This window comes from Pseudocercospora fijiensis (assembly GCF_000340215.1).
Source record: "Pseudocercospora fijiensis CIRAD86 unplaced genomic scaffold MYCFIscaffold_4, whole genome shotgun sequence".
NCBI classification, from domain to species: Eukaryota; Fungi; Ascomycota; class Dothideomycetes; order Mycosphaerellales; family Mycosphaerellaceae; genus Pseudocercospora; species Pseudocercospora fijiensis.
The window spans coordinates 189,200-216,665 of NW_006921535.1; the positions used below are offsets into that span (position 1 = coordinate 189,200).

Sequence of the window (27,466 nt, forward strand, 5' to 3'; positions counted from 1 at the left end):
TAGGGATCACCGCCGTCCGCCATCTCGCTTAATCGAGGTGTATGTGAGGCTCACGTCAGCGCGATAAATTTAGATGTATATATCGAAGTATGACTTGTTACACCAACAGCTCAGCTCAGCGAAATTTGATGGCCGATTGTGGTGCGTGAGCGAGACATGTATTCCAAAACCTCCACCGAAGAGACGAGACGAGACGACCTCCTCCTTCACAGAGTTCCGTAAAGTCAAAGTCTAGATAATCTATACTCTTTTCATATCTATACATCACAGCCCAGCCGATTTCTTTCTGTTTTCCTCAGCCGGAATCTCTCTCTCTCATTAACATGGAAAAAAAAAGCATCGCAAACACCCTCCCACCTCATTACAATCCCTTCAACCTCACATCCCGGAAAGAGCACTACTCAAAAGCCGGGTACGTAGCGGCAAAGACACTCAACCTCCCATTCGAGCCACAAATCTCATACCCATTGCCAGGACAGGGCAATCTGCAGCTACTGTCGACGACCAAGACGGCGCTCTGCGAATTGAGGGCGTTGCCGCAGAAACATTGCGTGCTGTTCTGTACCCCAGCGATCGCGTATCCCGCATTTTGACAGCCGCTCGTGCAGCCTTCGATGGAGTTTCCGGAATTGTCGTAGAGTAGAGTCGGGAGGGCGGAGGGTGTGGTGGGGGCTTGATTTGTCCAGCAGCCTTGGTATGTCATTCCATTCCAGTTGCCTGTGATGCTTTTGCCTGAGATGCTGACTTGGTTTGGATCTGGGTAGGGGTCGTCGCCTCCCTGCTGGCGTGGGTAGCCGAAGTCAAAAGCTCGGGATCCATCGCCGTAGAAGTTGTCGGTGAAGAGTCGTGCCTGGCCAGCTGGAGAATTGAACATTTGACCATTGTCATGCGAGACGTTGATCAGGTCGACAGTGTCGCAATTGACGCCTGCAGGATCGGTGCAAGATGGAGCAAAGGCTTTGATGAAGAAGAAGAATCGCTCGTGACGGTCAGCACCTGTCGTGCTTGCGGCACAGTCGGTCGAGTGGTCTCCGTGATCGAGTAGCGCGCGAGCATAAGCGATCTGCTTCTGACCATAGTTGTAGCCGATGGCCTGGCGACCTTGTGCTACCAGCGCACTGCCGTAAGTCATTGCATCACCGTAAGTGTCGTAGTTAGCGTAGCCCTCGCGGTAATTGTCATATGCGGCACAGGCGGAGGTCGACAGAGGGCGATCAGTACTGAGCCAGGCATAGCTGTTAGGATTGCCTATCCAGTAAGTGACGGGGCTCGTCGTTTGCAGAGTTGAGACTGAAGCATATCGCTGTACCATCTGCCCACCCATGGAGTGGCCAGCGACCACGATCTGCTTCAAGTTTGGAAAGAGCGTCTTATCGTCGAAATAGCTGATCAGTGTGTCGAGGACGAAGAAGCTGGAAGTGTTCGTGCTGGAAACTGGGTATTGGTTGTTGGCGCCGGCGGACCACTGAGAGCCAGACCAGACAAGGGCGTTGGAGGTGCTGCCTCGACCGGCTTTGAGGCCTTCAGTCCATGGATAGGCCGTGTTCTTGTCAGCTCCATTGGTGAAATAGGGCGCGATGACGGCGACAGAGTCGGCGGAGATGTCGGCATTTCCAGCATGGGCTTGTGCCAGAGCCGTGAGCATCTGCAAAAGCATCATCGTTAGCATCAGCATCAGCATCAATTGTTGGCTTCGTGCTCAGTCGTCTAAAAAAAGTCGATACTCTCGCATCAGCGTATCCACCTCTCCCATCCCATCCCATCCCACCTCTTCCATCCCATCTCCTCACCACCACCCAACCTCTTCCCTCCCCCAACATCAAAAAACACGTCCAAAAAACTCACATCATTCTCATAATTCCACGGATCCCTCAAAAGCCCATGCAGCACAATAACCGCCCTCCGAACCTTGCCCTCCACAATCCGATGTCCATCCGAGCCGAGAGAATAGTAGTTGATCAAAGTAAGATGCTCGTTGGCGCCGGTCGGATCGAAAATTTTGAAAAACGCGACTTCCGCGCCTGCGACGGGGGGCAAATTCGCGCCGCTGATGATGGTGTCGCCGGCGTATTGCTGGGCGAGAACGAGAAAGGGGGGAAAAATCAAGAAGAAGAAGCGCATTTTTTTTCGGCTGCGGAACGAAGGAAGGAAGGAAGGAAGGAGTGAAGGTGGAAGAAGAAGAATTGAGCAGCAGCAACAGCCAGCCATATGAAGAAGGAAAGAACAACGCGCGTGCAGAAAACGACGGGACCTAGTCTCTCTAACACGCACACGCACACGCACGCAAAGGAGTGTGCAGGTGTTTGTACCTGGTGAAGTCCGCATGAAGATAAGTGATGTCGCTTCCACGCAACAGCACGCTGAACTGAGGATGAAATCTCGCTTCACATCCACCATCACCACGCCTGACAAGGATTCCTGCATCTTCTATTCTAGACATGGATGATATCTGCTCGCCACGCCACGCCACGCACGCTACAGTACACACTACCGGTTTCTACCCATCAGCCTGGAATCCTCAAGTGCATTCAGCCAACATACATACCTCTTCGCCATACCTATGTGGGCGTGGGTGTGGTATTCAAGACGAAACAGCCGTAATCTCAAAGCTGCACTTCTCGAGGCCAAGCAAATGCCAAGCACCATGCCGTGACACCGTTGCGAACGCCGTTGCTGTTTCTGTGCTCCCTGTCAATCGCCTTCATGCACACATGGAGAAGGCTGATGCAGATCGCTGGAAGAAGTCGCTCGGATGCGGATGTGACAGTCTTCGCGTTGAGACCGATCATACTACTACTTCATGGTCAACCTCTCTTGTCGCGCTTCATACTCGCCGTAGCCAATGAAAAGTGAGTTCAAAAATTCATCAGGCGCTAGATATACACAGAACCGTCTACCGCTCCCTCCCGGCCTACCTACAAACAGCCAAGGGAAGCGGAGTCGTGGAGTGGGCGTTTCTATGAGATTACACTGTGTTTCTCTCTTTGTTGTATGCTCTCCATTGCTCTATCCACGCTTCCTATAGCGTCGTCTTCCTCATCTTGAACCCTCCGTTCTCTACGACAGATTTCGGCTCATGTCACCTCGAATTCTGTTGTAGTCGAGGAGACCCTCGATTTGTCCAACGGCGGAAACGGCAACATCGCGATCCCACAGCTTGTTCTGCGCAAATCGCATGACGTCCTGTGCCGTGATGCTGCCAACCACTCTCTCGACCTCCTCGGGGCTCAAGCGACGTCCAGTGGTGATGATCTGTCGGCCAATATCCTCTGCCACGGAAGTGGTGCCGTCAAGGGAAAGGAGAATGCTAGCCTTGAGTTGCTGCTTGGCGCGTTCCGTCTCGGCTTCAGTAACGTTGAAGGAGAGACGCGACCATTCCCGGAGCGTGAAGTGGACAAGATCGTCAATACGAGTGACAGCGTCAGTCACCATGTAGATACCCCAGAGGCCAGTATCGGAATATGATGTGGAGAATGACATGAACGAGTTGGCGAGCTTGTGGTCGTGAATGAAGGTGGAGAGTTTGCTGCCGAGGTACGGCGAGTTGCCCATGCTACGATCCCAGTTCCCAACAATGGCTTGAGTTACAAGAGCAGTGAAGTAGTCGTCGTCCTTCCAGCTCACACCCTCCACGGCGATGGCGATGTTGGCAGTTGGCATCGTGTCATCTCGTATCCGGACCTCCGATCCAACAAAATCAGGCTTGGACTCAAGACCTCGCACGTAGGCGTTGTTCTGCGCGTTCGGGTTGTATGCTGGGATGTTGCCAAAGTACTGCTCGGCAAGCTTTACAAGCTGCTCGTGTGGCACACCACCTGCGCCAACCAAGACCATGCGGTCAGCAGTGTAGTTGGTCTTGATGTAGTTGGTCAGATCATCGCGGGAGATGCTGAGGATGTTCTCTTTTGGTCCCAAGATGGTGCGGCCGAGTGGCTGGTTCTGGAAAGCAGTGGCATGGAGATGGTCGAAAACCACTTCCTCCAATTGCTTGTCGACCTCCTCTTGTTCCCGGAGAATAACGTCTCGCTCGCGCTCAATAGCAGAGTTCTCGAGCTTGCTGTTCTGGAGGATATCGGCGAGGATGTCGACGGATTGAGGGACATCGCTGTTGAAGGACTTTGCGTAGTAGACGGTGTTTTCGCGGGAAGTGTAGGCATTGAGGTGACCGCCCATGTTCTCAATCTCAAGTTCTAATTGCGACTGGCTGCGCTTTTGCGTGCCTTTGAAGGCGAGATGTTCGAGAAAGTGTGCGGTACCATTGGTCTTGTCAGTTTCTGCGCGCGAGCCGGCGTCGATCCAGACTCCGACGGTGGAGGTTTGCGCGTATGGGGAGTACTCGGTCGCGATCTGGACAATGTTTATCAGCTATACTGCCTTTTGGCATGATTTTCGGGGGTCAATGGCAGCGTACGGTGAAGCCATTGCTCAAGGTGGTCGACTCGGTGGTGGATCCATGGCTAACAGGAGTTGCCAGGGCGCGGCGGGTGATGTTTGATCGCGGCTTGACGGCGTTGATGGCTCTCTGGGCGCGGAGGCCTGTCTGTACGCTCAGCGCGAGCCTTCTTGATGCCATAGCCGGGAATGTGTGGTGCGCGAGGGATGGGATGCGGTTGGGTGTAGTCAAACATTCAAACATTCAAACACTTTCTCGGCGTTCCGTCACGGCCGGCGATGCGGTGGACAAAATGTGTGGACAGCGTACCAGATGCCACACAACATCAGCAACTCTTTGCGAAAACATTTCACACTTGCCATATGATCAATTCCTAGGCAATTTAGCGAGCGTATCGCACATATTAGCATTCTACCGTTGAGGGCCTTTCTTCTCTCACTTCTCACATATGCTGGCCAAAACTCCATATCACAAAGCGAACCAATAACAATTGAGCTGACCAAAGCGACTATTCCCGAGGTCTTTACGATCCTCGACGACGACATATCCGGGGTTTCGTCAGTCACTTCACACCCGCTGTCGCGGGGGTTTAAGCCATACGTAAAATCGCCTTTTCCTAGTAGGCTATACGTAAAACTCGATACTGTCGATGTTCCAGTCCTATATAGGTATCTAGGTCTATACAGTATTAAACCGCGAGTCTAAATATCGTATTAGTAAGGTTATCCGAGTATGTAGTAGCTATAGACCTCACTATCGCTATTTCTTATATAATCCTTAGCAGGCGCGTCTACCTCATTCTAAAGCGTGTATTCCTCCTATTTCTTATGTTTTACTATATAGATTATATACAAAACTTAGTATAGGGCGTAATAAGGGCAAAAACGTAAAGAGGATACGAGCCGAGCGGTTAACTAAGACGGAGAGGGCAGAGAGGGTAGTAGATCGAGTCGTTTCGAGGTACCGCGAGTTAGAGGCTAAATCGGATAATAAGAAGGTTAGTATTCGAGCGCTTTATAAGAGTAAGAAAGCAACTAGCCTATATTATTATATTTACTAGCGGTTAAGGGGCCGTAGATCGCTATTTAATCGTCCTTAGACGAATACTAAGCTAGATAAGTCTTAAGAGCTAGCTCTAGCGGATTATTATTAAAAGAGGGACGCAATAGGCATATTCCTACCGGTAGCGTTAATCGCTACTATAGCGATAGAGATACTAGTAAGCCTGCTACTAGAAGGGGTTTCGAGGGATATAATACTACTATTTAGCGTAGATTAGGCGGACCGCTTTCTTAAGCGCTATAGACTTAGTAAAGTTAAGTCTAAACCTATCGAGGTATAGCGTAAAGAGGCTTACGACCCTTCGACGATAAGGAGCTAGTTTAACCGCTTCGAGGCTATAATAAGGCGACTTAGTATAAAGCCGCGGAACCTATAGAATTTCGACGAGACTAGCTTCCGGATTAGAATTAGTAGCAATAAGTATATCGTTACAATAGATACGAAGCGGCGCGCCTAGACCGAGTATAATAGTAACCGTACGTACGTAACTGTCGTCGAGACCGTTAACGCCTTCGGTAAGGTAATAGATTATTAGTTGATTGTTAAAGATATAATAGTTTAAGAGCGGTAGGTACTAAAAGAAGGTAAGGCAACTGCCTAAGGCAATAACAACGTTACTCGCTTGCTAACTAACGCCCTCGTTCTTAGGCAAGGATAACTTCTTAATTACTATTAATAAGTCTAGCTATATAACTAACGACACCGCAATGCACTATATCCGCTAGTTTAAGCGGAAGACGAGGCCTAAAGATTTAGAAGAATAGAGGGTGCTCCTATGCGATAACTACGGCTCTTATTGCTTTAAGGAGTTTGCAGCCTTTGCAAAGCGATATAAGATCCAATTATAGGGCCTATAACTATATACCTTACACTTTATATAGCCTTTAGATGTTGTCCTCTTCTAGGTATATAAGTTAAGGCATAGGCAAGCGGTATTAAACGCTACATACCGTAGAGTTAGCGAGTTTAGAATACCTAAGTTTATCGAGGCCCTCTTAGCTATTCGGGCTAAAACATTTACCTCCTATAATATAAGGTCGGCATTCCGGAAGACTAGTATATTCCTACTTAATAGGGAGGTTCCTTATAAGCATATTCGAGATTAGTATAGAGCTACTAACTATAACTAGAACTAGCAAGTAATTAAGGGCGAATTAGTATAGGAGGAGGCCCGGCATAAGGAATTACTAGCAATAGCGGAGGCGGCTTAGTAGGAGCATATCGCGTCGGTTAAGGAAGAACGTTCTACTAAGCCTACTATTATCGATCCGGAAGGCTAGTGTCTCGCTAACCGTCGCTACTATATTAGGGATCTCGAAAACCTAATTGCTTAAGGTCTACTATTATTACCGCCTCTGCCGCCTTAGCGAACACCGACCCTCGAATTGCTATAATAGCTCCTTAATACTACGACTAGCCCTCGTACGATTAAGGCGTCTCGTAGTACTATAGAAGCCCGTAAGGCCTTCCGACGTTCTTATCTAAAGACAGCCCCGTAGGGTACATTACTATTATTTAACCCGTTTTCCTCGTTACCTATAAAATAAGCAGAAGAGGCGTATAATATATTAGTTAATGCGGCTATCTATAAGGGTGAAGAATACAAGCGTAAATACTAGTCTACGAGCGTTATTAAACGAGTAAAGAAGCGGTAGAAGGAATAGCCTAATCGGCTTATTCGAGCAGGTACTATCGAGGCTAATAAATTGCGTTTATAACTTACTTAGCAAGATAAGGACCTAGCTAACAATAGATACTAGAAGATGCTCCGCGAGGCTAAGGGGGCCTATAATAAGGCGCGTACCTATCGATTGAAGTATAGTAAGGCCTTCCGTATTGTCTTTAATAATAATAGTAAGACTAAGTAGTTAGACATTTAATTGTAACCTATCGATAAGCTACTATAACGTATCTTCGATAAGCGCCTTCTTACTTCTAATAATACCTCTACCTTAAAGAAGACTAGTAATCCGTACGCTAACATTCTTAGCGATTATAAGCGCTATACTGCAACGAGTAAGAGCGGCGACATTACCTATACCTAGAGTCCGACAATAATACTATCTCTACCGAGCCGTACTTGTAATTACGACGAAAGCGACCTTCTAACGTAGACTAACGTTAAGCCTAAGCGACGATTGAACGGCCTATTCGCGTAAGAGCCTAATACTCGACTCGACTAGTTATAATAAGATAAGGCGGTACTTAATAAAGGTCTATATACTATACTTTAGCCTTATTTAATATACCCTCGCCGTCGTTACGAGTCGGTGTAGCGGAAGCGCTATTTCTACGAGCCTCCGAAGAAAACTAGCCGTTATCGAGGCGAGGTCGCTAGCTATAAGGACAACCCTATTAAGCTAGAAGAAGACACTTAATATAGCTAATAAGAGGTAGAAACAAGGATATATAGACCGACTTGTAAAGTAGTCGATTATATAGTTAGCGCGGCGTATACGCGAAGGTCGTTAATAGCGTAGCAATAGCAGGTCTAAATAGTAGGTCTATATAGTCTAATTTAATATATACGGTCGCAATATGCCTTCTTCTTAACCGTAATCGCACTCACTATCAATTTCCCGGCTTATATGCTCTACAATATACCGTAGTGTCGAGTTTTACGTGTGGCCTACTAGGAAAGTGCGATTTTACGTATAGCTTAAATCCCCGAGCTGGGGCGAGGGGTGAAGTGGGCTGACGCAACCCCGGATACCCGAAGCATTCTACAATCTGTGTATCTGTCTTCCCACCTCTCACCACCGCCGCAATCATGGCCACCTCCGCCCTGCGTCCCACGATGCTCCGCCAGCTCGAGCAACTCTCCTCAAAGCGCGCATACTCCACCCTTCGACAATCAGCGCAATTGACTTCGAGACCAACATGGGCAGTACAGAGAGCAGCATTTCAGACTTCTGCTGCGAGGAGGATTCTGCCGCCCATGCCACAGGTCATTAAAGGAACCGTGAACGATCCGACCAGAGTGCCTGAGTCGCACCCGAGCCATGGAAGCTATCACTGGACTGCTGAGAGGTAGGCGAGATCGCGTGCAGGCATATTGGAAAGAAGGGACGGATTTGCTAATTGGCATGCTCCAGACTCGTCTCCGTGGGCTTAATTCCAATGACGATTATGCCTTTCGCAGTTGGATCACTTAACCCGTTGCTTGACGGCACTTTGATCGGCTTGATTATTCTGCATACATACATTGGCTTCCAGTATGCTTCATCAGTCTAACCCGAAAGAAAGCAAGAACTCCCACTGACACTTACACCCAGATCCGTCATCACCGATTACATCCCAACATGGCGAGCACCCGGCTGGAGAAAAGCTTTTGACTGGTTGAATGTGCTCGCTGTCGGCATTGTCGGCTGGGGCTGGTACGAATTTGAGACCAACGATGTCGGGTTGACTGCCGCCGTAGCACGAATCTGGAGAGCGGGCGCCAATGCCAAGCAGGCGGCTAAGGAGGCGGAAGAGGCGCTCTCGTAGATGCAGAAGAGCTGAAAGGGGTGGGGATAAGAGCTGCTGCTATCCGTACGCGGAGCAGGAAGAGGAGCGGGTGTGTGTTTCAAGATACATGTGTATATTTGGATGGGATGCGGGAAACTACGCATGGAGTCATCATATACATGGTCAAATCACGTTCGAATGATACCCGTTTCCTTTGTTTGAGCAACTCGAGAGTTTCACTTGGTAGCGGTGCTCAACATCAGCCAACAGCTCAATCCCGTGGCTAGCTGCAGCATCGCTTCGGCGGCAAGAAGCAAGATGATACTCACCGATCCATCATTCATCCAACTCCCTTGCTAAAAACAGCCATGGTCAACGGATACCCGCTTCCACCCCAGCCACCACTCATATCCACTTCTCAGCTGAAAGAAAAAGTGATGAGTTGGCACGGATGAGTACAGATTCGCCGAGATCGAAGCGGTGAGTGGACTGGACTGCGAAAACTCAGAAGCGAAGTAAAGGCATATGAGCTGATTCCCACATCGACAGATACACTTTCATCATCACTATGCTCTTCTTTCTGGTCTTTATACACAAAACTTGAATCACTTTATACGCAAAAGACACCGCCTTGCGGTCCACAGATCTCTCGGGAGTTCCGTTATATTATTACATCTCACCCAGCTGCTTCTTTCCCCTCGGCTGCTTTTTCTCCTTCTCCCGCTCCTCCTAGGATCTGAGATTCCGTCTCACCTGTCCACCATGACCGGGAGCGCTTGCCCTTGCACAGGCTGCAGGCTACCTTGATGTTGAAAAGGTGAAGTGCCAACGTCTTCCATCTTGACTGAATGCTTCCTTCATGCTGCAACTTAATCAACATGGCCGCACTAGTGCTCACAGTCCCAGCTTCGTAAATCATGCCCCACACCATTCCTGCTCGTACGATCAACGACGACTATATTATCCTCAACGATCCTGCTACAATCGACAGCGATGAGCTCCAGCCGCAGTTACAGCCCTCCCGACTTACACAGCCAGTCTTCGCCAACCTGAGACTTGGCTACCTCGCTGGCCAGGGCAACGCCAAGGACGGTTGCCCGTCTAGAATCGACTGGAAGACTGACGATATCAACGCCAAGGTCGGTCTTCGTCTCTCAGAATGGAGGGCCGACCAGCTTCGACGACAATGGACCCAACATTCGCGATCACATTTCTGGGACTGGCAGCAGTACCGCATTGCAGACTGGTGTAGCAAGCAAGCAGAACATGCCTATGTTTGGTCTCGCCGACGCGGATAAGGCCGTTCTAGAGCAAGCCGTTTTGGCTGTCTATCCTCACCAAGTCCCGTCCCGTCCCGTTCACACCAGAATACCTCACGTGGCGTTTGAAGACTGCGAGAAGGAGCCGACTTTCACGTCTTCTTTTCTTTACTCTGGACTTTCTACCTGGTCTTTTCTTGCTACCGTATACACAAAACTCCAATCACTCTATACACAAGCTAAGGCCCTTAGGCCCTATATATAACGAGTGCACTAGCAGAGTGAGCCGATGCCGCAACCAGCTCCGCTGTTCCTGTGCATTCTGTACACGGCTCAATCTGCGATGTTGACGAATCGGCAGCCTCGATGTCTGACGCTGGCGCATCTTGCAACAAGATCAGAGCACGCCGCCTCGGCCTATGGTGGACAGCTCCCGACACCGCCCAAGGCTGGCCTCAAGAGGAAGAGAATGGATCCATCTATTGCTCATGATGAAACTATCCCATGCAAGAAGACAGCATTCAACCACACTCTTTCCCCTAGCAATTGGGTAGAGCCGCCACGATTCAGTGCGCCTGTTCATAATGCTGCTGGCAACTTTGGGTTGGATCCGTCTTGCTCTGAAATTTCAAGATCCATTCGCATCTGGCAGGCCTGTTGCTTCTCCACTCACCGTCCACTATGCACTCGCGCTGCGACTGGACCTTGGCTCTATCCCCGGAAGCGCTGGAATCACCACTCTCACCAGCCGCGCGTTCTGGTCAGCCTCCGTGATCCCTCGGCGGACAGCTGGATCTTTTGGCGAGCGCACTCGGTTCTTCTAGCAGCATCAGCACCAGCACCAGCACCAGCACCCACTCTGCTCTTCCTCTCCATCTTCGCACTTTCCTGGACTTCTTGGCTCTCGATTCCTTCATTTTTCATTCCATTAAATTCACGGCTTCGTCTATGTACACAACACTCAAAACCAGTATACACAATGCTACCTCAAGGACACCCGCGCCGCACGATCGTCAATTGTCATCGGCGACGAGGAACACCACTTTCAGAACAAGTCCCCCCTACAGACCGATGACTTGTGGATGTTGATCTACAACAACGCCGTAGTTCTCCTAGTGTCGACCAAGAGCTCATCAATGAGATCGTGTGGTATGCCGCCGATGAACTTGTTCGCGAGGATGCCGCACTGTTGGCGCACCTGAGAGACCAGATCAGGGCTCGGTGTCGACACGACACCCACGTCAGCACCCTTGCCAACGTCTGCGGCTCCAACTGGACCGAGAGATCTCCATGACACTGAACTGGCAAGCCTTGCTATTCGTCGCGCAAAGATGGAGTTGCCACTTCCTGACACGAACCTTGACATCCGCTCAAAGGAGGTTCCAGGTTGTCGCTGTCGCTACGTCCTTCACCGTGCCGAACCCATCTGTCAACACGGCACAGAGCCCACTCATCTGCACCTCATCCCTCGCCACAGAAGCGGACCGAGATTCACTTGATGTAACTGATGATGTATTCCGAAGAAGGACTATTCTACGGAGTCCAAAGATGAAGTGTGGCAGCAGTTGCAGCCTCAGGCATCAGGCACAGAGACAGAAGGACACAGTCAGACAAGCCTTTACATAGGCGGCAGAAATTGTGGGTCCGCGGCTTCTTGGCGCACATGAGAGTGAATGAACGCAAAAGCCAGTGAAGCGGTCTCGCGACTTCACTCCGCATCTTGTTCACCCCGACGAGGAGTGCGCTTGGATAAGTACATCTGCGCAATGCTCTTTCCGTAGTTGCGACTAGCTGGGTTGCTACTGTAGTGCAGTTCTCTTCCTTGCGGGGTCCGGCGGGGCTGCCGGATCACTTGTAGACGGTGTTGCAAGTGATTGTGACCGTGGCGATTGCTCGAACTTTTGATGGGGGGGTTGGTGCTTTTGGATCATCCCAGGATCTCCTTCTGGAGTCTAGGCAGAGGAACAGACGCGAACACCACTTTCCAGCATAGGTCAATATGCCTTGTTGCGGTCTCCCAACCAACCGGGGGCGCGGTTGCGCCGATTTGGATACTCTTAGCAAGGGTGGCAGAAGCGACACATTTTGGCGTTTTGTTTTGGGGTGCTGGTGATTGGTATAGTGTGGTGCATTCGGCATTGTGGGTCCGCCGCTTCTTGGCGCACATGCGAGTGAATACATGTAAAGGCAATAGCTAGTGAAGCGGTCTCACGACTTCGCTCCGCATCCTGTTCGCCCTTGATCAGATCTTTGCGTATAGTGATAATTCCTGGATGCCAGTACCAGGAGCAACAACGTGAATTCGAAACGTTTATAGGCCGACGCAGCGACTGCAGCAAACAGATTTTTTTTTGATCGAGCTGTCCAGAGAGCGCTTTGTGGGCAAACTCCGCGACACGGCCTGGCACTATCTAGCCTCTTCTTTCTTTCTAAGGCCTGTTGAAGTCTAGTATCTCCCATCTGGTTGAATCATGTTCTTCATGAATCTAATATCTCGCTCTGTCGTTTCCGCAGTGGCGCTCAGTCCAAGCTATTCTCATCAACATCAGCTCCGTACTCCTGAACGACCCAAGCACAAAACTTTTCGAACTCTGCCGCCCATTCACGCATCCTCTCTGCTCTGACGCCTTTCCCGAAAGCACCGTCTTTGATATCCTGCTGCCATTCTTTCGCCGTACATTCCTCAAAATTCGCCCATCGGATGCTGTTCTCAGCCAGACTTGCCAGACCGGCGAGTCCAAGGTTTTCCCAACCCTGTAGTGCCTGCCAGAAGTCATGCGTCATGCCATTCGTGCCTTGCCCAAGTATTGCCGGATCGTCGTTCGCGAGACAGCAGGGTACGCCTCGCGCGATGAGGGAAGGCAGGACGTTCATCTTGATGCTGCCGGTGTATCTGAGGACTTCGTTGCTGACTGGGCAGGACTCGATTAAGATTTTCTTTTCCTTGACCATTTCTATCAGTAGTGGATGCCGATATAAAGAAATGCCGTGTCCGATTCGCCTCGTGCCAAGCAGGACAGCATCGAAAAGATTCTCGTCAACACTGTCGCCATCACCAAGCGTTTCACCAGCGTGGAAGAAGAAAGGTATGTCTACTCCCGCTTCGGCGCACTTTTTCTTGAACCAGAAGATTTCGGGTGTGAGGTCTACGAGTGGACGACCTCTGTCTTCCTGTCCAACGAAGTCGAACCCGAGCAAGAGATCTGGGAACTCCACTTTCGTGTCAATACACTTCTGCATATCTTCCATGACATACTTTGGTCCAAACTGTCGAATGCTTGTCCAAATCACAGTCGCTCCCCAGAAGCCCTTGCCTTCTTCGGAGGCCTTGAACTCTTCCAAGACTTCATCAAGCACTTCAAACCATCGTATGAAATCAGCATCTGGTTCATTCTGTCCCTCGCGTGTGAACTTTGCGTTGAAGTCACACCTGATGTCGACCCACTTGATGCCATCTTGATGCAGTCCCCGGAAGAACAGCTTGAGGAAACCTCTGAAGATGGGTTCGTAGTTGACGAGACCCTTGATGACACCAAAGCAAGCGATGAATCTGGACCAGATATCGTTTGGCCCCAAGTGGTGTGAAATAGCGTCCGTTGCGGAGAGCGTGATTCGGGACTTGACCCACTTCTTAAAGCCTTCTGTACTACCTACCCTCTGGGAAGCTTTCTGCGGCAGTCTTGATTGGGATCAGATCGTTGGGGTTGTAGGATTCTGACCACAGTGGTGGACCTTCAGACTGCAACCCCGTACTTGCGAACTTGAATAGATATGGCACGCGGTGGTCTTGTCGGATATCTTTGGTATGCAATGACGTCTCCGCCAAAATGCAGATGCCTGGAGTTGAGAAAGCCTCTTCAATCAGCCAGTCCAAATCACCGGTGGCATGCAGATGACAATGAAGCAAGCAGCCCTTGGGCATCTTTCTGACTATCTGCCAGAGCTTGCTGGTCTCCATTCGCTCCTTGGCCAAGGAGAACATCATGCCGGGATAGATTGGTTGATCTGTGGTCTTGGCTATGCTGTCTTCAAAGTCGGAATTCCACAACGTTTGCTCTTCTTCAAATCTGATCGCCGAGATGACTGCCGCTGCTTCTTTGGCCATGGGGGTCAGCATCTCCCGGAAGGCATGATCAGCACGTTGCTGCTTTTCCTGCGCCACCAAAGCATCCCTGCCATCGAGGTACTTTTGTATGAAAGGCTGGTCGATTGATGGCAGTCCGTTCTCTCTGCACCACTTCTCATCTGCAACTTCGGTAGATTCCGCAGATGCCATTGCGATTGTGAAGTGGGAAGCAGATGGATCCTTGGATGTGAGGCTCGGGGCTCAGAATTGGCTGAGAGATTCCAGAGATCAAGGAGACCTGCTCTGGTTATGGAGTAGTCTGAATGTATGTCATATGATCAACTCGACGTGCATATGCACATGCACATGAAAGAGGGAGGTCATGAATGCTCGTGCCCAGGAAAATTGCGCACAGACCACTCGGAGTTCGGCAAGTCGCGCCTTGCTCGTTCACGGCAACAGAACCACGTCTCCAACGACAATCACAACCTCGCATCACCTCCGACCATATCGATCCACACATTCCGACACCTCCTCAACCTCATCTCACCAGACGAGCGCGGACATTGGGCCAAGCGATCGAGCTGAACATGTCCGACTCCGAAATCCCACCACAAGCACACGCGACTACAGGAGGAAAGTCGCTCGCGGCGGCAGAATACCCTCCATACAAGTCATGGCGCAAGAAGTACCGCAAGATGAAGCACAAATTCGACGGAGTGCTGGAAGAGAACAAGACGCTGTTCAAGGAAGAGCAGAAGCTGGAAGGCATCGCGAGACGACTCAGGGAGAGCCTCGAGTATGGCACATCCACAGCATTATCAGACGCAAGACTAACCGACATCTAGTGGACTGCTCGATCTACTGCTCGACCTGAACCAGAGTCCTGCGCTACCGCCCGATCTCCGTTTCAACATCACTCTCCCTGAAGAGCACACGGCAGTCGCGAGCATACCGAACATTGTCCCTAGCGATGTAACACCAGAAGGCGCAAATCAACTACTTCTAGACTATACTTTAGCTGTCCAGCGAGGTCACATACCGAATCTCGATCTTCATGTCATCAGAGAGCAGATTGACAAGAAGCTCGCCGCACAAGGCGTATCTACGCTCGAATTTCTAGAATCCGACACACCGCATCCTCGCCTTCCAGAAGATGGCACACTGCCGGATGAGCTGCAGGGTGCCGAGCCCGCCGGCTATCTCACAGCAGAGCAAGAAGATTCGTACCTGCTGCGTCTCGACGCAAGACTCGGCGATCCTGTCAGCTTAATGAAGATGGACGAGAAAGACAAGGAAGGCGAGGCGAGTCTTCACAAGCACTGGGCGGATATGACACCGAGAGAAGTGGAACGTCAGATCGAGTTGCTGAATCCTCAAAGTCAACACAACTGGCTGGCAAGACACGCAAAGCATACAGGCCATGCCGATATTGATGACAATGAAAGTCTTGCATCGCACGATATCAAGCCGACCCCTGGCCGAGGAGGTGGGAAGAGGAATCTCGCCAAGCAAGTCGGAGATCGAGCTGTCGGCCGTGCGAGGGAAGGGGCAAGTCCGAGCGCAGTATCTATGGCAGAGGACGACGATCTTGCGTTTGTGGATGATCATCCGCAAATCGCAGGCAAGAAGCGAGGGCGTGCCGATCCAGATGGTACCTATCGCGTTAAGGGCGGAAAGGGTGGTGCTTCTGCTAAGGGGAAGAGGAAACGTGGTGGCGACGAGACTCCAACAGGGATGGGAAAGAAGGCGAAAGTGGATGCTGATTGAGACGAGAAAGCGTCGTATCCTTACAATGCATTGTACGAGCCTTACATTCCAGGAAAGCCGAAAGCCGCCAGGAATGTGGCATCTCGATTTTTCCATGTGGTACGGTACGTCAATTGATTGCACATCTTCTCTCGCCTGCACGACGTTCATTAATGTAGTTGTGAGGAAGCCGCGTTATACTTCTGCTGTAAGCATTGAAGAACACTTCAAATGCCATCGCATCGCCTGTGCTTGCAAGCAAGGGATAAACAAATCAATCACGTGCCACAATATTTTCTTTGACAACTTCTCTGTAGCTCTGATCCGGTGACCCTCGACCTGAAAGCAAAGAACAATGACCGAAAACGGCTCTCGGCACACGCTCTCAATAGCCCATCTCAACTACAACATAGATCACGAACTACCTATCCCTATCCCTTCATCACGCCACAACAACAAACACAATTACCTCACTCACTCACTTTCCCACAAAAATGCTCCGCTCACTCTACCTCCTCTGGCTCCCCATCGCCTTCCTGGCCCTCTCCGTCCACAGCAACGAAAACACCCACCTCCTCAACGCCCGCAACGCCCTCGCAAGCGAAATCTCAGACGTCCAAACCGAATTCGGCGAAAGCAATGTCGATACTTCTCTCGAAGGATATGATCATGAACTCCTCCTCACCCGCGACACCGACACAATTCCGAAGAAAGCGGCAAGGATTTTGAAACCTCATCATAAAGTGATCCGAAACGATGATGAAGAGGATGAGGATGGATATGAGGTTATTGCGAAGAGGGAATTAATTGAACATCAGAAACGGGCTTTGGAGGCGAAATTCGGGGATGCGGTGGATTTTAGTTTGGAGGGGTATGATGAGAATTTACTGAATGGTGAAGATGAGGAGGGAGAGGGGATTGTGATTGAGAAACGTGGGGAGGAAGGAGAGGAGATTGATTGGAGTCTTGAAGGGTATGATGAGGAACTTCTGAAGCGGGATGTTGAGGATGAGGATGGTAATGGTGAGGGGGAAGAGGAAATTGATTGGAGTCTCGAAGGATATGATGAGGAACTGCTCCACCACAAACGTGGCGAGGATGATGATGATGAAGATTATAACATCCCATCCGGTGACGGAACTCCCTACGACGCGGATTTCGAGTCGAGTCCGGATTTTTTGAAGGCTTGGGATTCGGATTCGGGGATTTTTGAGAGGGATTTTGAAGATGAGGAGGATGGGGTTGAGGATGGGGAGGAGGAGGAGGGGATCGAGGTTTTGACTGGGGCTGTGAGGAGGGATGTTAGTGGTGAGGAAGAGGAAGAGGAGGGGGATTGGATTGAGGTTGTTAAGAGGTGGGTTGGGTGGGAGTAGTTAAGGTAGGGGGGAAGGTGTAATGAATGAGTGAATGTTTTTTCATAGCTATTTTCGGACTTCCAGAATGGTCTATCTAGGTCAATGTGATGGAACAGAACAGAACGCCTTTCTTCGATTGATAATGATGATGAAAAATGCTGTTGCTAATGTAAGAATTTCAATAAGGTTTCGTGTATAGGGCAGTTCCTCACTATGAGCCACATCGGTGTGACGGTTAGCAAAGTTTCAAAAGTGAAAAATTTCAGTCAAAGAAAGCGGTATCATCAAATTCTCCAAAAAAAGAATTCTTCTATATAGATAGAGATCGTAGTAGCATAAGCATCATTCAACCGTAATCATTGCGATCCTCCCTTCATCTATCCTTCATCTACTAGCCAGGGTGGAGTGGATGCCACCAATTCCACCTACCATCTATCATCCATCTAAAGATCGTAGTAGCATAAGCATCATTCAACCGTAATCATTGCCATCCTCCCTTCATCCAACCTTCATCTACTAGCCAGGGTAGAGTGGATGCCACCAATTCCACCAACTATCTATCATCCATCTAAAGATCGTATTAGCATAATCATCCCCCTCCACCCATCCTATCCCCACCCCCCTCCCCATCCCCTACATTTCCCTCTATTAATCTAACACGACCCCTCTCCCCCCGGCCAACACCCCGGATACAGCGGACACCACCGATTCCACCAAGTGTTAATATACTGCGGATAATTCTGATAACAATAATACCAACTCCAAAGATCATAATTCCAAGAAGCGGTCGTCGAAGCATATGTATAAGTATAGGCAGGCCACCAAACTTTCGCTTGCGAGATTTGTGCCGCACTGGGGACTTGGTTGATTTGTGAGGTGGCGTAGTTGTAGGATTCGAGGCGGATGGTGGCGAGGAGGGTGGCGTCGATGTCAATGGAGCGGGGGTTTAGGTTCTGTGTGGACTGGAGGTTAGAGGGTTGGGGAAGGTTGGTGGTTTACGGGTAGTTGAAAGGTGATGGTGTGTGTACCTCTGTTGGGACTGGGTTGGCGAGAACGACAGTCGAGGCTGCGAGTGCGGTGAGGATGGATTTGATCTGCATTTTGTCTTGTCTTGGCTGGGAAATTTTGGTTCTGTTGTTGCTGCAATGTATATGAGTTTGGTGAAGCTGGATGAACTTTTCTGGCTTTTTCAGATGAAGATGAGGAGCTTCTTATACATCTCGTCGGCCTGTCGACATTCCGCTTCAGACTGGTCTATTCCTGCTGTCGCAAGCGGGCTATAGCGGATAAGGAACTCCAATTGCGGCTTATCTTTGAAGATGTGCAGGCTGTACGGTGGTGTTCAAAGGGCATTTCCACCGCGAAGCTTTCGTATATTACCAAATCGGGCTAAAGAGCCTCCATTTGCTAGGTCTGTCGTATAGTATATATAGGTCGACATGGGGTGCTCTTCGGCCAAGCTTCGAAGCTGACTGACTGCTCGAAAAGCTTGTCAAGAATAGGGCCTCAATACGATAGCACTAATAGCTGCACCCTGGAATTGGCAGATGAGCAAATTCTTGTCGAATGTGTGGTGGTGATGGCCAGCTAAACACATCAATACTCCGTTTTTCCGAGCGGAGGCTGCGGAGCGACAATTTCAAAGATGCATCATGCGCCCGCAAAAGCGGCAAAACTGACCGAGCCCTCTAATTGGTCTAAAATCGAATCCGAGTTACGTGCCCTTCAACCTCATGCTATACTTTCACACAATAACAAAGGCAATACTACAATGCGCCAACACGACCAGTACTATGTAACACGACCAGTACCATGCAACGCGACCAGCACTATGCGACACGACCAGCACTATACGACACGACTAGCACCATGCGATACGACTAGCACCATACAGCACGACTAGCACTATGCGATACGACACCCCTATACCTGCCTCTTCCGTAAGCAACCCATAGTAGCCTTCTACAGTAAAACAAACTATAACCTGCAGCGACCTTTAATAGTAAACGGGCAAAGAAAGAGTAATACAGGAAGAGCAAGGATAAGCAATAAAGGACATAGAGAAATAAAGAACATAGAGAAATGTAAGACTTAGCCAGAAAAAGGACAATACCAAAAGGCAAAAAACTGTAGACGGGCAACACCCGGAGTCACTCTTACGGATACGATATAGCCCTCGAGCATATAACCCTTCAAGACAATGTTCTTAAGCGCCACTCCGTCGCTCCGCTCGATTAGGACAAGCACTGCAGGGCTCAAACGATACTTTATTTCGGAGTGATATATGTCTTGACCGTCGTGATGCAATGATCTAACCTCAAGTTTTGACGTAAAGCATAAACACATCTCATAGTGCAGCCGACGAACCCGATACTCCGGAGCATCCTTCTCAATATCTCGTAAAACGATCGAGTTGAGGGTAGCATGTTGCACGGCCTGTTCTGGAAGTGAAAACGACTTGCTACCCAAGTCCTGATCCCGGTGCGAAGCTTATGGTGCTGAGTGTATCCCGAGGAATCATGTCAGAAAATGACGTGCCAGATGGTGGATTAGACTAACATCATGAGACGGCACGTGCCCTCCGTCCTGCTCTCATGAATATAGACATTCGTAAACGCTACGAGCGGTACGGATACGAATCGAGCCGAGGGGAAGAAGAATCATTGGGCACGTAGCCGATTTATGCTAGAAACTGCACCAAAGGCAGGATGTATGATCGTATCTAGAGTGAGATGCTGTTCAGATGTCCCTTTGAAAGGACAGCCAGATCGTAGCGCGGCCGTAGCCGCGATGACATGCGGCAGCTCCATACCAGGATGCTTTCCATATTTGGATTCTGAGCTCGGCTGTGTTATTCTATGGCTTGGGTTTTCCTGGGCAGATCAAAAGACGATGCCCTGGATGGCGAAGCGTCGATATATTGACGAGGCCACACTTTGCACAACTGCCGGAGTTGCAAAGATATGGGCCAATCTTTCCCCGAACATTGTCATCGGTATGAGGGGAGAAGTGTGATCATGCGCAATTTGGAAAGGAAGCAGATCACTCAGAAGGTGTTCCTATCAGATTCAGGAGTGGCAGGTGGCTGCAAGTGGGCATACTCCGGCAATTCCCACAAATGAGCATGGTGTTGTGAATGAAGACTCAGGCTGACGTTGAATATTGTCTTCACATGCTGAAGGAAGAAGGGAAAAGTGCGTCGAAATGCAGGTGGAATTTGCGGCAGTCCTAGCGCGTGCTGACTAGCCCAATGCAGTCGTTGATCATGTGACGGGAGAAGCATTTCCCGGCGCTAGAAGGACTGTAGAAGGCGACTGTTCGTGGGGCGATAGAATAGCCGGCGTGCTCCCATGGATGCTGCATGCGTGCACGGCGACGGTGGTGTGTGTGTGTGCGTGTGCGTGTGCGTGTGCGTGTGCGTGGGATTGGGCGCGTTGTGAGTGAGTGACAGGACCATGTTCATACTGTATTCCCACATGCGGTAGTCTCGCGCATAGCGTGGGAGTGATTGACGACACCTCCTCGTCGTGCGATGGAATGCGCGCTGGTCTGAGTCTGCACACTGCCTCTCCCACCTTGGCAGTAGTCACGACCGCGACCGCGACCGCGACCGCATGCTGCCACCACCACTGCGCCGCGCGAAATACCGAAATACCAATACCACTCCTCCACCCTAGAACCAGCACGAGAAGACACGCGAAACATCTGGGGAACGAGGCACGAACGTACTTGCTCTCAGACCAGCCTGCCCGCCGCACGAAGCACCGAACACCGAAATCCCTCCACACAATATCGCCAGCGCCATCGCCGTCGCCATCGCCATCGCCATCGCCATCCATGCTCCATGGGCAAACACCATACTTCTGACCGCTAGACATCGCCGCGTCGGCTGGCCGCAGCAAGAGCAGCATCTCGCCGTTTGACTGGCTTGGCCAGCATCCCACCGCTTACGGTTCGCGTGAAAGAAAAGCACAATCCATCCTCTCCAACTCTGCAATTCCATGGTCCGCGAGCTCCAATTCCATGCTCTACACAAGTACGCGCTTTCCTCCCGACTCGATCGTCACGCTGAGAGCGCGCATACCATGCGCCGACACCCTCTCCGCCCTACGCACACCTCGCGAGCCTCCACTCCTCCAGATGCTTTGAGTCTCATCCAAAGCTACGACTCCGACCTGAACCCCTCGCGACCTGTCAGGTCTTCACCCCTCGGCTCTTCCACTGATACAGGCCTACCTCTTGAATTGCTTGATCGACTCAAAGCATTTCCTCTTTTCCAGACTGCACCCGAATCCTTCCTCCTCTCCATTGGAAAGAGCCTACGTCCAAGCATATTTCAACCATCACAAGAAATCATTCGGGAAGGCGAAGATGCCAAGGCTATGTACTGGCTCGTTCGCGGCTCTGTACGCGTGACGAGTCGCGATGGCGAGAGCACGTATGCCGAGCTTCGACCCGGATCCTTCTTTGGCGAGATCGGTATTCTGATGGACATGCCGAGGACAGCAAGCATTGTCGCTACGACGCGAAGCTTGGTCGTTCGCCTGAACAAGGAAGACTTGCAGAAGGAGCTCCCCAGCTACCCAGACGTCGAAAGAGCAATAAGAGACGAAGCACTGGAAAGACTGGCCATTCTGGAGCGTAAAAAGAAGGAAAGAAGTGCGGGTGGTGCAGAAGAAGGCAGCATGAGGCCTCCAGTCGCGCCTCGAAAAAGATCACGTGACTGGATTGCTGGCGATGTTGAGATGGGAGACGCTGGATCGCTGGACAATGGAGAGGTCACAAGCAATAAGAAGAGGAAATCGCCCTCGCCCGGCATTGCAGAAGTGGCCGCTTCCAGCGCATTAGGCACATCTCCACTGACCATACGGCAGTTGTTGAAAGAACTGCCCCTGTTCTCCGGTTTGCCGTCAGATATTCTGCACTTCCTAGGAGTCAACGCCCAACCTCTCTCGTATCCGCCTTTCACCGAAATCGTCAAGCAAGGAAGCAGCGGGAGAGAGGTCTATTTCATCGTGAAAGGTGATGTCGAGGTCCTGGCAGACGTGCCCGCCTCCGCCAAAACAATCCCGTTAACGCCCACGAGTGCAGACACGAACAGCAATTCACCAAAGCATGACTTGAAGGTGCGAGCTCGTCTGGGTGCTGGCCAGTACTTTGGTGAGGTGACTAGTTTGAGTCTGGCACCGCGAAGAACAGCAACCGTGAGGAGTGTGAATTACGTCGAGTGTCTGCTCATCAATGGCGACGTGTTAGACAATCTGTGGCAGCGATGTGGCTCCGATTTACGACAGCAAGTGGAGCAGGAGGCTCGGCGGCGGCTCAAAGCTGCGCGGAGGGACGACGATATCGTCATGACAGATGTCGGAGGACCCGTTGGCGGAGGAGGCGGCATTGACACGAGCGAGCCTCTAGACCAGTCCGGCCATGTCGAGCAAAACGAGGAACCCAATGACTGGCGAAAAGACCTGCCGATTGTGAAATTTGAGGACCCTCTCCCTATCGCCAACCCAGAGCAGACATCGCCCGTCGTCACTCCCAACATGGAACCAATCGATCCAGACCCGTTCTTCAACGAGAATCTCGACAACATGCGCGCGAGATCGAGAAGATCATCCCTCGCGCCTCCCTTGCCGCCAGCAGATGGTCAGATGTCAGCCTTGGAAAATCGCACACCAAGCCCGCCTGCAGTCCGGGTCATATCTTCTTCGCCACTCAAACCTTTCCCATACAAGATGTCACCATCGTCATCCGTCGCCTCACCAAACTCTCCATCACGCCTTAGTCCTGTTACCACGAGAAGACCGAGTCTGGTGCGGATCCCGTCAAATTTTGGTCAGGGCAAGCTCCCGGACACGGTTCTCGTCAAGATCTTCATGCACATGGACCTCTTAACCATCATGCGCTGCCGACAAGTGAGCATGCACTGGCACCACCTCATCCAGACTTCACCAGATCTCCTTCACGAGTTGAACCTCTCTCAGTACAACAAGTATGTCACGGATGAGGTGCTTCGGGACGTCATTGTTCCGCTCGTCGGTAACAGACCCAGAGATGTGGATCTCTCCAACTGCTTTCACGTTACGGATGAGGGCTTCAAAGTACTCGTTGAAGCTTGCTCAGGCTCAGTCAAGGCCTGGAAAATGAAGTCGGTATGGGACGTCACAGCGGGAGCTGTTCTTGCACTCGTCGACAAGGCAAAAGAGCTAGAAGAGATTGACCTCAGCAATTGCAGAAAGGTTGGCGACACTCTGCTCGCGAGAGTAGTCGGTTGGGTTGTTCCAGAGCAGAAAGCAGGCCAGCACTTGCCTCCACCTGCGCCACATCCACCCAACGGCAAGAGACCGGGCATGCGACGACACGGTGGTTCAGCGATTTCTCCTGCGACAGAACATGCCCCTGCGCCTCCTCCACCGGGAACAGTCATCGGCGCACCGAAGCTGAAACGTCTCACACTTTCGTATTGCAAGCATGTGCAGGATCGAAGCATGGCGCATATTGCAGTACACGCGGCCGACAGACTTGAAAGCCTTGACCTCACGAGGTGCACAAGCATTTCCGATGCAGGCTTTCACTCGTGGGCAGTCTACAACTTTCGTGCTCTCAAGAGGCTTGTGCTTGCTGACTGCACGTACCTCAGTGACCAGGCAATAGTTGGCATTGTCGGCGGCTGTCGAGGCTTACGCGAGCTCGACTTATCATTCTGCTGCGCTCTTTCCGACACTGCGACTGAAGTTCTCAGTCTTGGACTACCAGCACTGCGAAAACTAGACATGGCCTTTTGCGGCTCAGCAGTCAGCGACAATAGTCTTCGATGCATCGGCCTACACCTGCTCGAGCTCCGATACCTCAGCGTGCGCGGCTGTGTGCGTGTGACGGGACAAGGCGTGGAAGCCGTAGTAGAAGGCTGCCGATATCTCGAAATGTTCGACGTCAGTCAATGCAAAAACTTGCGACCTTGGCTTGAGAGGGGTGGGATATCGCGTGTGAACGGACCTGGTATGAGTCGCAACGTCCGCTTCGATATCGTTGCCGACGGATCATGGAGAACGCGGTCCCGATGATTTTGACATGACTTTTATACGGAAGACACACACACAATGAATGCTCAGCGCGGCGTCATGGAGCACAGTCACGACCGAGGCATGTGTATTGTATGATATTGATGGATCTATGAGCATCATGTGAAGGAAGGAAGGAGCCTTTATGAAGTCCATTTTATGACGATCGGTTGGTTGTTTTTAACAGCGAGAGATACCATCGATGTTTGCTCTCGATTAGTATGTATACCATCTGAAACGATCACGATCTTGGAATGACAATTTCAGAGAAAGAAAAGTGAACGAAAACTTTTTTCAAAGTATGCAGGCATGCATTTCACACCGTTACTGATTATTATACAGATGCTTCTGTCGTTGCCGCGACTTCTTCTAGCAGAGCCAGCCAGCCAGCGCCCAGCCGTTGACTGAACCCCAAGTCACTTACTTACTACTTCCACCACATGCAATAATCATGATCGTCCTAGGAACCCGATCACGGGAGGATGGAGGGGGGAGGGGGGGGATGATGCATCTATCCACCTCCACTCCCACCCAAAAGCTCAAACAACTCCCACCCTATGCCCTCCAACCCCTCTCCCTTCTCTCTGTCTTATTCACTCATAAACATAACAAAACGGTCCCTTCAACGTATCCACCGCCTCCCGAATCTTGATCCCCTTCCCATTCACCCCCAAGTCAATGACATCGTCCAGCGTCGTCAACGAAGAATTCGCAACCCCGAACACCGTCTGTCCCGCGATGATCTCCATCCTCTCCCGATCGGCTTTCTGATTCTGCCAGATCCACCAGACGCGGTCGATTTGGGCGTGTTGCAGCCAGAAATACGGATCGCCCGCCGAAGCGAACAGATCGCCGCCGGGATCGCCGCCGACTAGGAAGTGGCCGGCGGTGTGGGCGCCGAGGAAGCCCGAGGGGAAGTTGCCTTGGAGGGTGTTTTGGAAGGTGAGGAGGGAGGTGCAGTTGGTGATTAATGCGGAGATTTGGGCGTCGTTGGCCCATTTTTCCACGGCGTAGGCGGACATGTCGCGGCGGAGACAGCGGGGGTTGTAGCCTAGGCCGTCTTTTTGGGGGTTGGGGGTGGCGTAGCTTAGGGAAGGGGAGACGGGGCCGAGACGGACGGTGATGTTTGCGAAGGGACCGGTCGTCACGCAGCCGCCGCCGCCGCCGGGGGGGATTTTGATGTTTCGTTGTTGGTCGTTGGGGACCCAGGTGCCGTTGTTTTGGGGGTCGAACTGGCCGTTTCCGGATAAGGAGGTTTCGGAGCCGTCGAAGGGGGGCGCGTTGAGGAGGTCGAGGGCGTATTTGGGCCAGTTGAGGTAGGGGAAGGGACCTTGGTAGGCGCATTCGTTGCGGAGCGCTTGTTCGTAGGTCCAGGTGAAGTAGCGGTGCCAGGAGAGGAAGTTACCGGTGCCGTGGATTGTGAGGGTTTGGTTGATGTGGGTGGCGAGGAAGTCGTCGTAGCGACTCCTCGCGCCGGGGACCAGGTGGCCGCTGATGGACGGCTTTTCTAGTAGGCATTTGACTGCTTTTATGTATGCTTTCTTCTCGTCGCGACATAATGTCTCCCATTCCCGCCGTATTGATGCTGTTTCAAAGGTGCATGATGGTGGTGGTTGTGAGGAGTCAGGTTCGGGCGCATGCCGGTTCTGTCGTTTTGAGTGCTGTGCTGCTACATTCCGCAACGCTATAGCAGCGAGTGTGTCGGAGGCAGAGGTGTCGGCGACTTGGAAAGTCGCTGCGGCTGCTGAAATGGGGAGCAGTATTAGGAGTGACTCCTGAATGCGCATGGCGAAGCTTCCAAGTCTCACAGAGCCACGTGGGTAGTGAGGTGGTGCGAGGAGAAGAAGCACCTGTCTATGTATCAACTCTATCGTAGGGCACAAGTCCCGTCATCCGGAAGAATAGGGTTTGTGCGATCTTGCGCGGATGCACGGCTCAAATTAGATCGACGTTTGGTGGTAGGATGCCGTAGTCTAATATCGGTCATCCTCGACCCATGCCATGCTCCCGGAACATAGATACAGTTACCGGTATTGCAGTCTCGAACAACCTTGGCCGGACTCTGCGCCACGTCGGCCTTGGAGTGAAGCGAGAAAAGCTGGTTGCGGTGTTCTTGTGCCACGGCGGGACGTCCACGAGGGCCGTACAGGTACAGCCGGTATTCTGTGGGTGGGTGCATCGCCGGTGTCACGTTGCGCAGGCATCACCGTCACCGGAGAGTCGAGACCACGAATCCGAGTGTGCTGGGCAGCGTTGCGGTGCGGTGCGAGGAGATCCCAGCTAGGCACAGCGTAATAATACGGTGCAGACGGAGGCAAAATAGTGTGATAAGGGATGACGAGAGCGAGCGAACGGAAGGCTGGCAAGCAAAGACCCCGAAGTGAAGTCAGACTTGACGATGCTCCCGTCTTAGCCGTCGGTGCCCCGCCCCCGCCCCTCCGTCGCAACTCTATCGCGGAACATCCTCGACCCGATCCTGACTTTACGGCCTGGCGTTAGGCGAGACTATTTCATAGTATTATAGTAGCTAAGGACTATATAGATATATTTGTATTAGAGAAAGGGCCTAAGCTTAGAAGGACCGGCTATATACGTAATTAGGACTATACTTACTAGATCTTCTTACTACGCTATACTAAGTATTTAATACTAGCATTACGCGAGACGGCAAGGAAGAAGCGTAACGAGAGAAGGCTTCTTTATCCTAATAATAAGACTTGTAATTTATAAAGGCCGCTTAAAGAAGTATAATTGCCCTTAGTTTATAGCCCTTACTACGGACGACTAGAAAGACCCTAATAATAGTATATAGTCTCTTACGTTTAATAGCTCTAACTATAACTATCTAGTAGTCTATCTAATAGCGCTAGCTAAATTCTAATTACCGCCGCCGAGCTCGTATAATAGAGATTATTAAGGCTATATTATAGTTAAAGTCTATAGGCGTTACTAATTAATAGATTAAAGCCGCTATTAAGCTCCGTTTTAGTAGTAGAGACTAGGAAATTAGGAATCGCCTATCGTATCTACTACTTTATAAGATATCTTAAATAGCTAGTAAAAGGCTAAGA

The 27,466-nt window shown here is 50.9% G+C and overlaps 14 protein-coding genes across 14 annotated transcripts; 6 read left to right on the forward strand and 8 right to left on the reverse strand.

Moving 5' to 3' along the window:
• Window positions 1-397: 397 nt before the first annotated feature.
• On the reverse strand, window positions 398-2,121 carry MYCFIDRAFT_78988 (uncharacterized protein; the record flags this gene model as incomplete). The annotated part of the gene is made up of 2 exons (XM_007927763.1): window positions 398-1,645; window positions 1,846-2,121. 2 exons carry the CDS (start codon window positions 2,119-2,121, stop codon window positions 398-400), a joined length of 1,524 nt encoding a protein of 507 aa, XP_007925954.1.
• A 633-nt stretch (window positions 2,122-2,754) lies between these two features.
• On the reverse strand, window positions 2,755-4,609 carry MYCFIDRAFT_87169 (uncharacterized protein). The gene is made up of 2 exons (XM_007927857.1): window positions 4,412-4,609; window positions 2,755-4,347 (listed from the first exon to the last, which is right to left on the reverse strand). Exons 1-2 carry the CDS (start codon window positions 4,571-4,573, stop codon window positions 3,058-3,060), a joined length of 1,452 nt encoding a protein of 483 aa, XP_007926048.1. The 5' UTR covers window positions 4,574-4,609; the 3' UTR covers window positions 2,755-3,057.
• Window positions 4,610-8,233: 3,624 nt separating this feature from the next.
• Window positions 8,234-9,108, forward strand: MYCFIDRAFT_50482 (uncharacterized protein). Its single transcript, XM_007927648.1, has 3 exons — window positions 8,234-8,485; window positions 8,551-8,670; window positions 8,731-9,108. The coding sequence occupies exons 1-3, from the start codon at window positions 8,253-8,255 to the stop codon at window positions 8,942-8,944; spliced, it is 567 nt and encodes a 188-aa protein (XP_007925839.1). The 5' UTR covers window positions 8,234-8,252; the 3' UTR covers window positions 8,945-9,108.
• On the reverse strand, window positions 9,024-9,785 carry MYCFIDRAFT_174114 (uncharacterized protein; the record flags this gene model as incomplete). The annotated part of the gene is made up of 5 exons (XM_007927858.1): window positions 9,024-9,117; window positions 9,146-9,261; window positions 9,289-9,435; window positions 9,473-9,551; window positions 9,586-9,785. The coding sequence occupies 5 exons, from the start codon at window positions 9,783-9,785 to the stop codon at window positions 9,024-9,026; spliced, it is 636 nt and encodes a 211-aa protein (XP_007926049.1).
• Window positions 9,786-9,822: 37 nt separating this feature from the next.
• On the forward strand, window positions 9,823-13,487 carry MYCFIDRAFT_207526 (uncharacterized protein; the record flags this gene model as incomplete). Its single annotated transcript, XM_007927859.1, has 18 exons — window positions 9,823-10,133; window positions 10,162-10,369; window positions 10,451-11,176; window positions 11,214-11,242; window positions 11,272-11,332; window positions 11,368-11,664; window positions 11,688-11,719; window positions 11,749-11,833; window positions 11,860-11,917; window positions 11,946-11,971; window positions 12,023-12,114; window positions 12,153-12,200; window positions 12,230-12,254; window positions 12,287-12,335; window positions 12,363-12,394; window positions 12,445-12,460; window positions 12,508-12,542; window positions 12,615-13,487. 18 exons carry the CDS (start codon window positions 9,823-9,825, stop codon window positions 12,630-12,632), a joined length of 2,148 nt encoding a protein of 715 aa, XP_007926050.1. The 3' UTR covers window positions 12,633-13,487.
• Window positions 12,480-14,440, reverse strand: MYCFIDRAFT_153330 (uncharacterized protein; the record flags this gene model as incomplete). Its single annotated transcript, XM_007927860.1, is given in 2 exon segments — window positions 12,480-13,805; window positions 13,819-14,440. The coding sequence occupies 2 exon segments, from the start codon at window positions 14,438-14,440 to the stop codon at window positions 12,685-12,687; spliced, it is 1,743 nt and encodes a 580-aa protein (XP_007926051.1). The 3' UTR covers window positions 12,480-12,684.
• Window positions 14,441-14,775: 335 nt separating this feature from the next.
• MYCFIDRAFT_87172 (uncharacterized protein) lies at window positions 14,776-16,134 on the forward strand. Its single transcript, XM_007927861.1, has 2 exons — window positions 14,776-15,029; window positions 15,079-16,134. The coding sequence occupies exons 1-2, from the start codon at window positions 14,821-14,823 to the stop codon at window positions 15,998-16,000; spliced, it is 1,131 nt and encodes a 376-aa protein (XP_007926052.1). The 5' UTR covers window positions 14,776-14,820; the 3' UTR covers window positions 16,001-16,134.
• Window positions 16,135-16,473: 339 nt separating this feature from the next.
• Window positions 16,474-17,352, forward strand: MYCFIDRAFT_78995 (uncharacterized protein; the record flags this gene model as incomplete). Its single annotated transcript, XM_007927764.1, has 1 exon — window positions 16,474-17,352. The coding sequence occupies one exon, from the start codon at window positions 16,474-16,476 to the stop codon at window positions 17,350-17,352; it is 879 nt and encodes a 292-aa protein (XP_007925955.1).
• Window positions 17,353-17,805: 453 nt separating this feature from the next.
• On the reverse strand, window positions 17,806-19,224 carry MYCFIDRAFT_174118 (uncharacterized protein; the record flags this gene model as incomplete). The annotated part of the gene is made up of 13 exons (XM_007927862.1): window positions 17,806-17,830; window positions 17,876-17,967; window positions 17,995-18,001; window positions 18,040-18,296; window positions 18,334-18,583; window positions 18,630-18,662; window positions 18,694-18,700; window positions 18,774-18,839; window positions 18,868-18,892; window positions 18,930-19,020; window positions 19,053-19,075; window positions 19,118-19,182; window positions 19,203-19,224. 13 exons carry the CDS (start codon window positions 19,222-19,224, stop codon window positions 17,806-17,808), a joined length of 963 nt encoding a protein of 320 aa, XP_007926053.1.
• Window positions 19,225-19,534: 310 nt separating this feature from the next.
• Window positions 19,535-20,349, forward strand: MYCFIDRAFT_174119 (uncharacterized protein; the record flags this gene model as incomplete). The annotated part of the gene is made up of 8 exons (XM_007927863.1): window positions 19,535-19,554; window positions 19,587-19,632; window positions 19,670-19,686; window positions 19,758-19,781; window positions 19,805-19,829; window positions 19,861-19,878; window positions 19,902-19,944; window positions 19,979-20,349. The coding sequence occupies 8 exons, from the start codon at window positions 19,535-19,537 to the stop codon at window positions 20,347-20,349; spliced, it is 564 nt and encodes a 187-aa protein (XP_007926054.1).
• A 31-nt stretch (window positions 20,350-20,380) lies between these two features.
• MYCFIDRAFT_174120 (uncharacterized protein) lies at window positions 20,381-21,314 on the reverse strand (the record flags this gene model as incomplete). The annotated part of the gene is made up of 5 exons (XM_007927864.1): window positions 20,381-20,572; window positions 20,607-20,679; window positions 20,706-20,878; window positions 20,910-21,280; window positions 21,308-21,314. 5 exons carry the CDS (start codon window positions 21,312-21,314, stop codon window positions 20,381-20,383), a joined length of 816 nt encoding a protein of 271 aa, XP_007926055.1.
• A 105-nt stretch (window positions 21,315-21,419) lies between these two features.
• MYCFIDRAFT_203306 (uncharacterized protein) lies at window positions 21,420-24,654 on the forward strand (the record flags this gene model as incomplete). The annotated part of the gene is made up of 1 exon (XM_007927865.1): window positions 21,420-24,654. One exon carries the CDS (start codon window positions 21,420-21,422, stop codon window positions 24,396-24,398), a length of 2,979 nt encoding a protein of 992 aa, XP_007926056.1. The 3' UTR covers window positions 24,399-24,654.
• Window positions 24,655-24,674: 20 nt separating this feature from the next.
• Window positions 24,675-26,734, reverse strand: MYCFIDRAFT_57308 (uncharacterized protein). The gene has a single exon (XM_007927686.1). The coding sequence runs from the start codon at window positions 26,180-26,182 to the stop codon at window positions 24,989-24,991; it is 1,194 nt and encodes a 397-aa protein (XP_007925877.1). The 5' UTR covers window positions 26,183-26,734; the 3' UTR covers window positions 24,675-24,988.
• MYCFIDRAFT_211084 (uncharacterized protein) lies at window positions 25,966-26,734 on the reverse strand. Its single transcript, XM_007927866.1, has one exon. It carries the CDS (start codon window positions 26,572-26,574, stop codon window positions 26,263-26,265), a length of 312 nt encoding a protein of 103 aa, XP_007926057.1. The 5' UTR covers window positions 26,575-26,734; the 3' UTR covers window positions 25,966-26,262.
• Window positions 26,735-27,466: the final 732 nt, after the last annotated feature.

Excerpts from the sequence above, each read along its gene's own strand:
- MYCFIDRAFT_57308 (XM_007927686.1), bottom strand. The coding sequence starts at position 26,182 with ATGCGCATTCAGGAGTCACTCCTAATACTGCTCCCCATTTCAGCAGCC.
- MYCFIDRAFT_50482 (XM_007927648.1), top strand. The coding sequence starts at position 8,253 with ATGCTCCGCCAGCTCGAGCAACTCTCCTCAAAGCGCGCATACTCCACC. Across the intron at positions 8,486-8,550 it reads TATCACTGGACTGCTGAGAG|ACTCGTCTCCGTGGGCTTAA; the intron begins GTAGGCGAGATC and ends GGCATGCTCCAG. Across the intron at positions 8,671-8,730 it reads CATACATACATTGGCTTCCA|ATCCGTCATCACCGATTACA; the intron begins GTATGCTTCATC and ends ACTTACACCCAG.
- MYCFIDRAFT_211084 (XM_007927866.1), bottom strand. The coding sequence starts at position 26,574 with ATGCACCCACCCACAGAATACCGGCTGTACCTGTACGGCCCTCGTGGA.
- MYCFIDRAFT_87169 (XM_007927857.1), bottom strand. The coding sequence starts at position 4,573 with ATGGCATCAAGAAGGCTCGCGCTGAGCGTACAGACAGGCCTCCGCGCC. Across the intron at positions 4,348-4,411 it reads CCTTGAGCAATGGCTTCACC|ATCGCGACCGAGTACTCCCC; the intron begins GTACGCTGCCAT and ends AACATTGTCCAG.
- MYCFIDRAFT_87172 (XM_007927861.1), top strand. The coding sequence starts at position 14,821 with ATGTCCGACTCCGAAATCCCACCACAAGCACACGCGACTACAGGAGGA. Across the intron at positions 15,030-15,078 it reads CGACTCAGGGAGAGCCTCGA|TGGACTGCTCGATCTACTGC; the intron begins GTATGGCACATC and ends ACCGACATCTAG.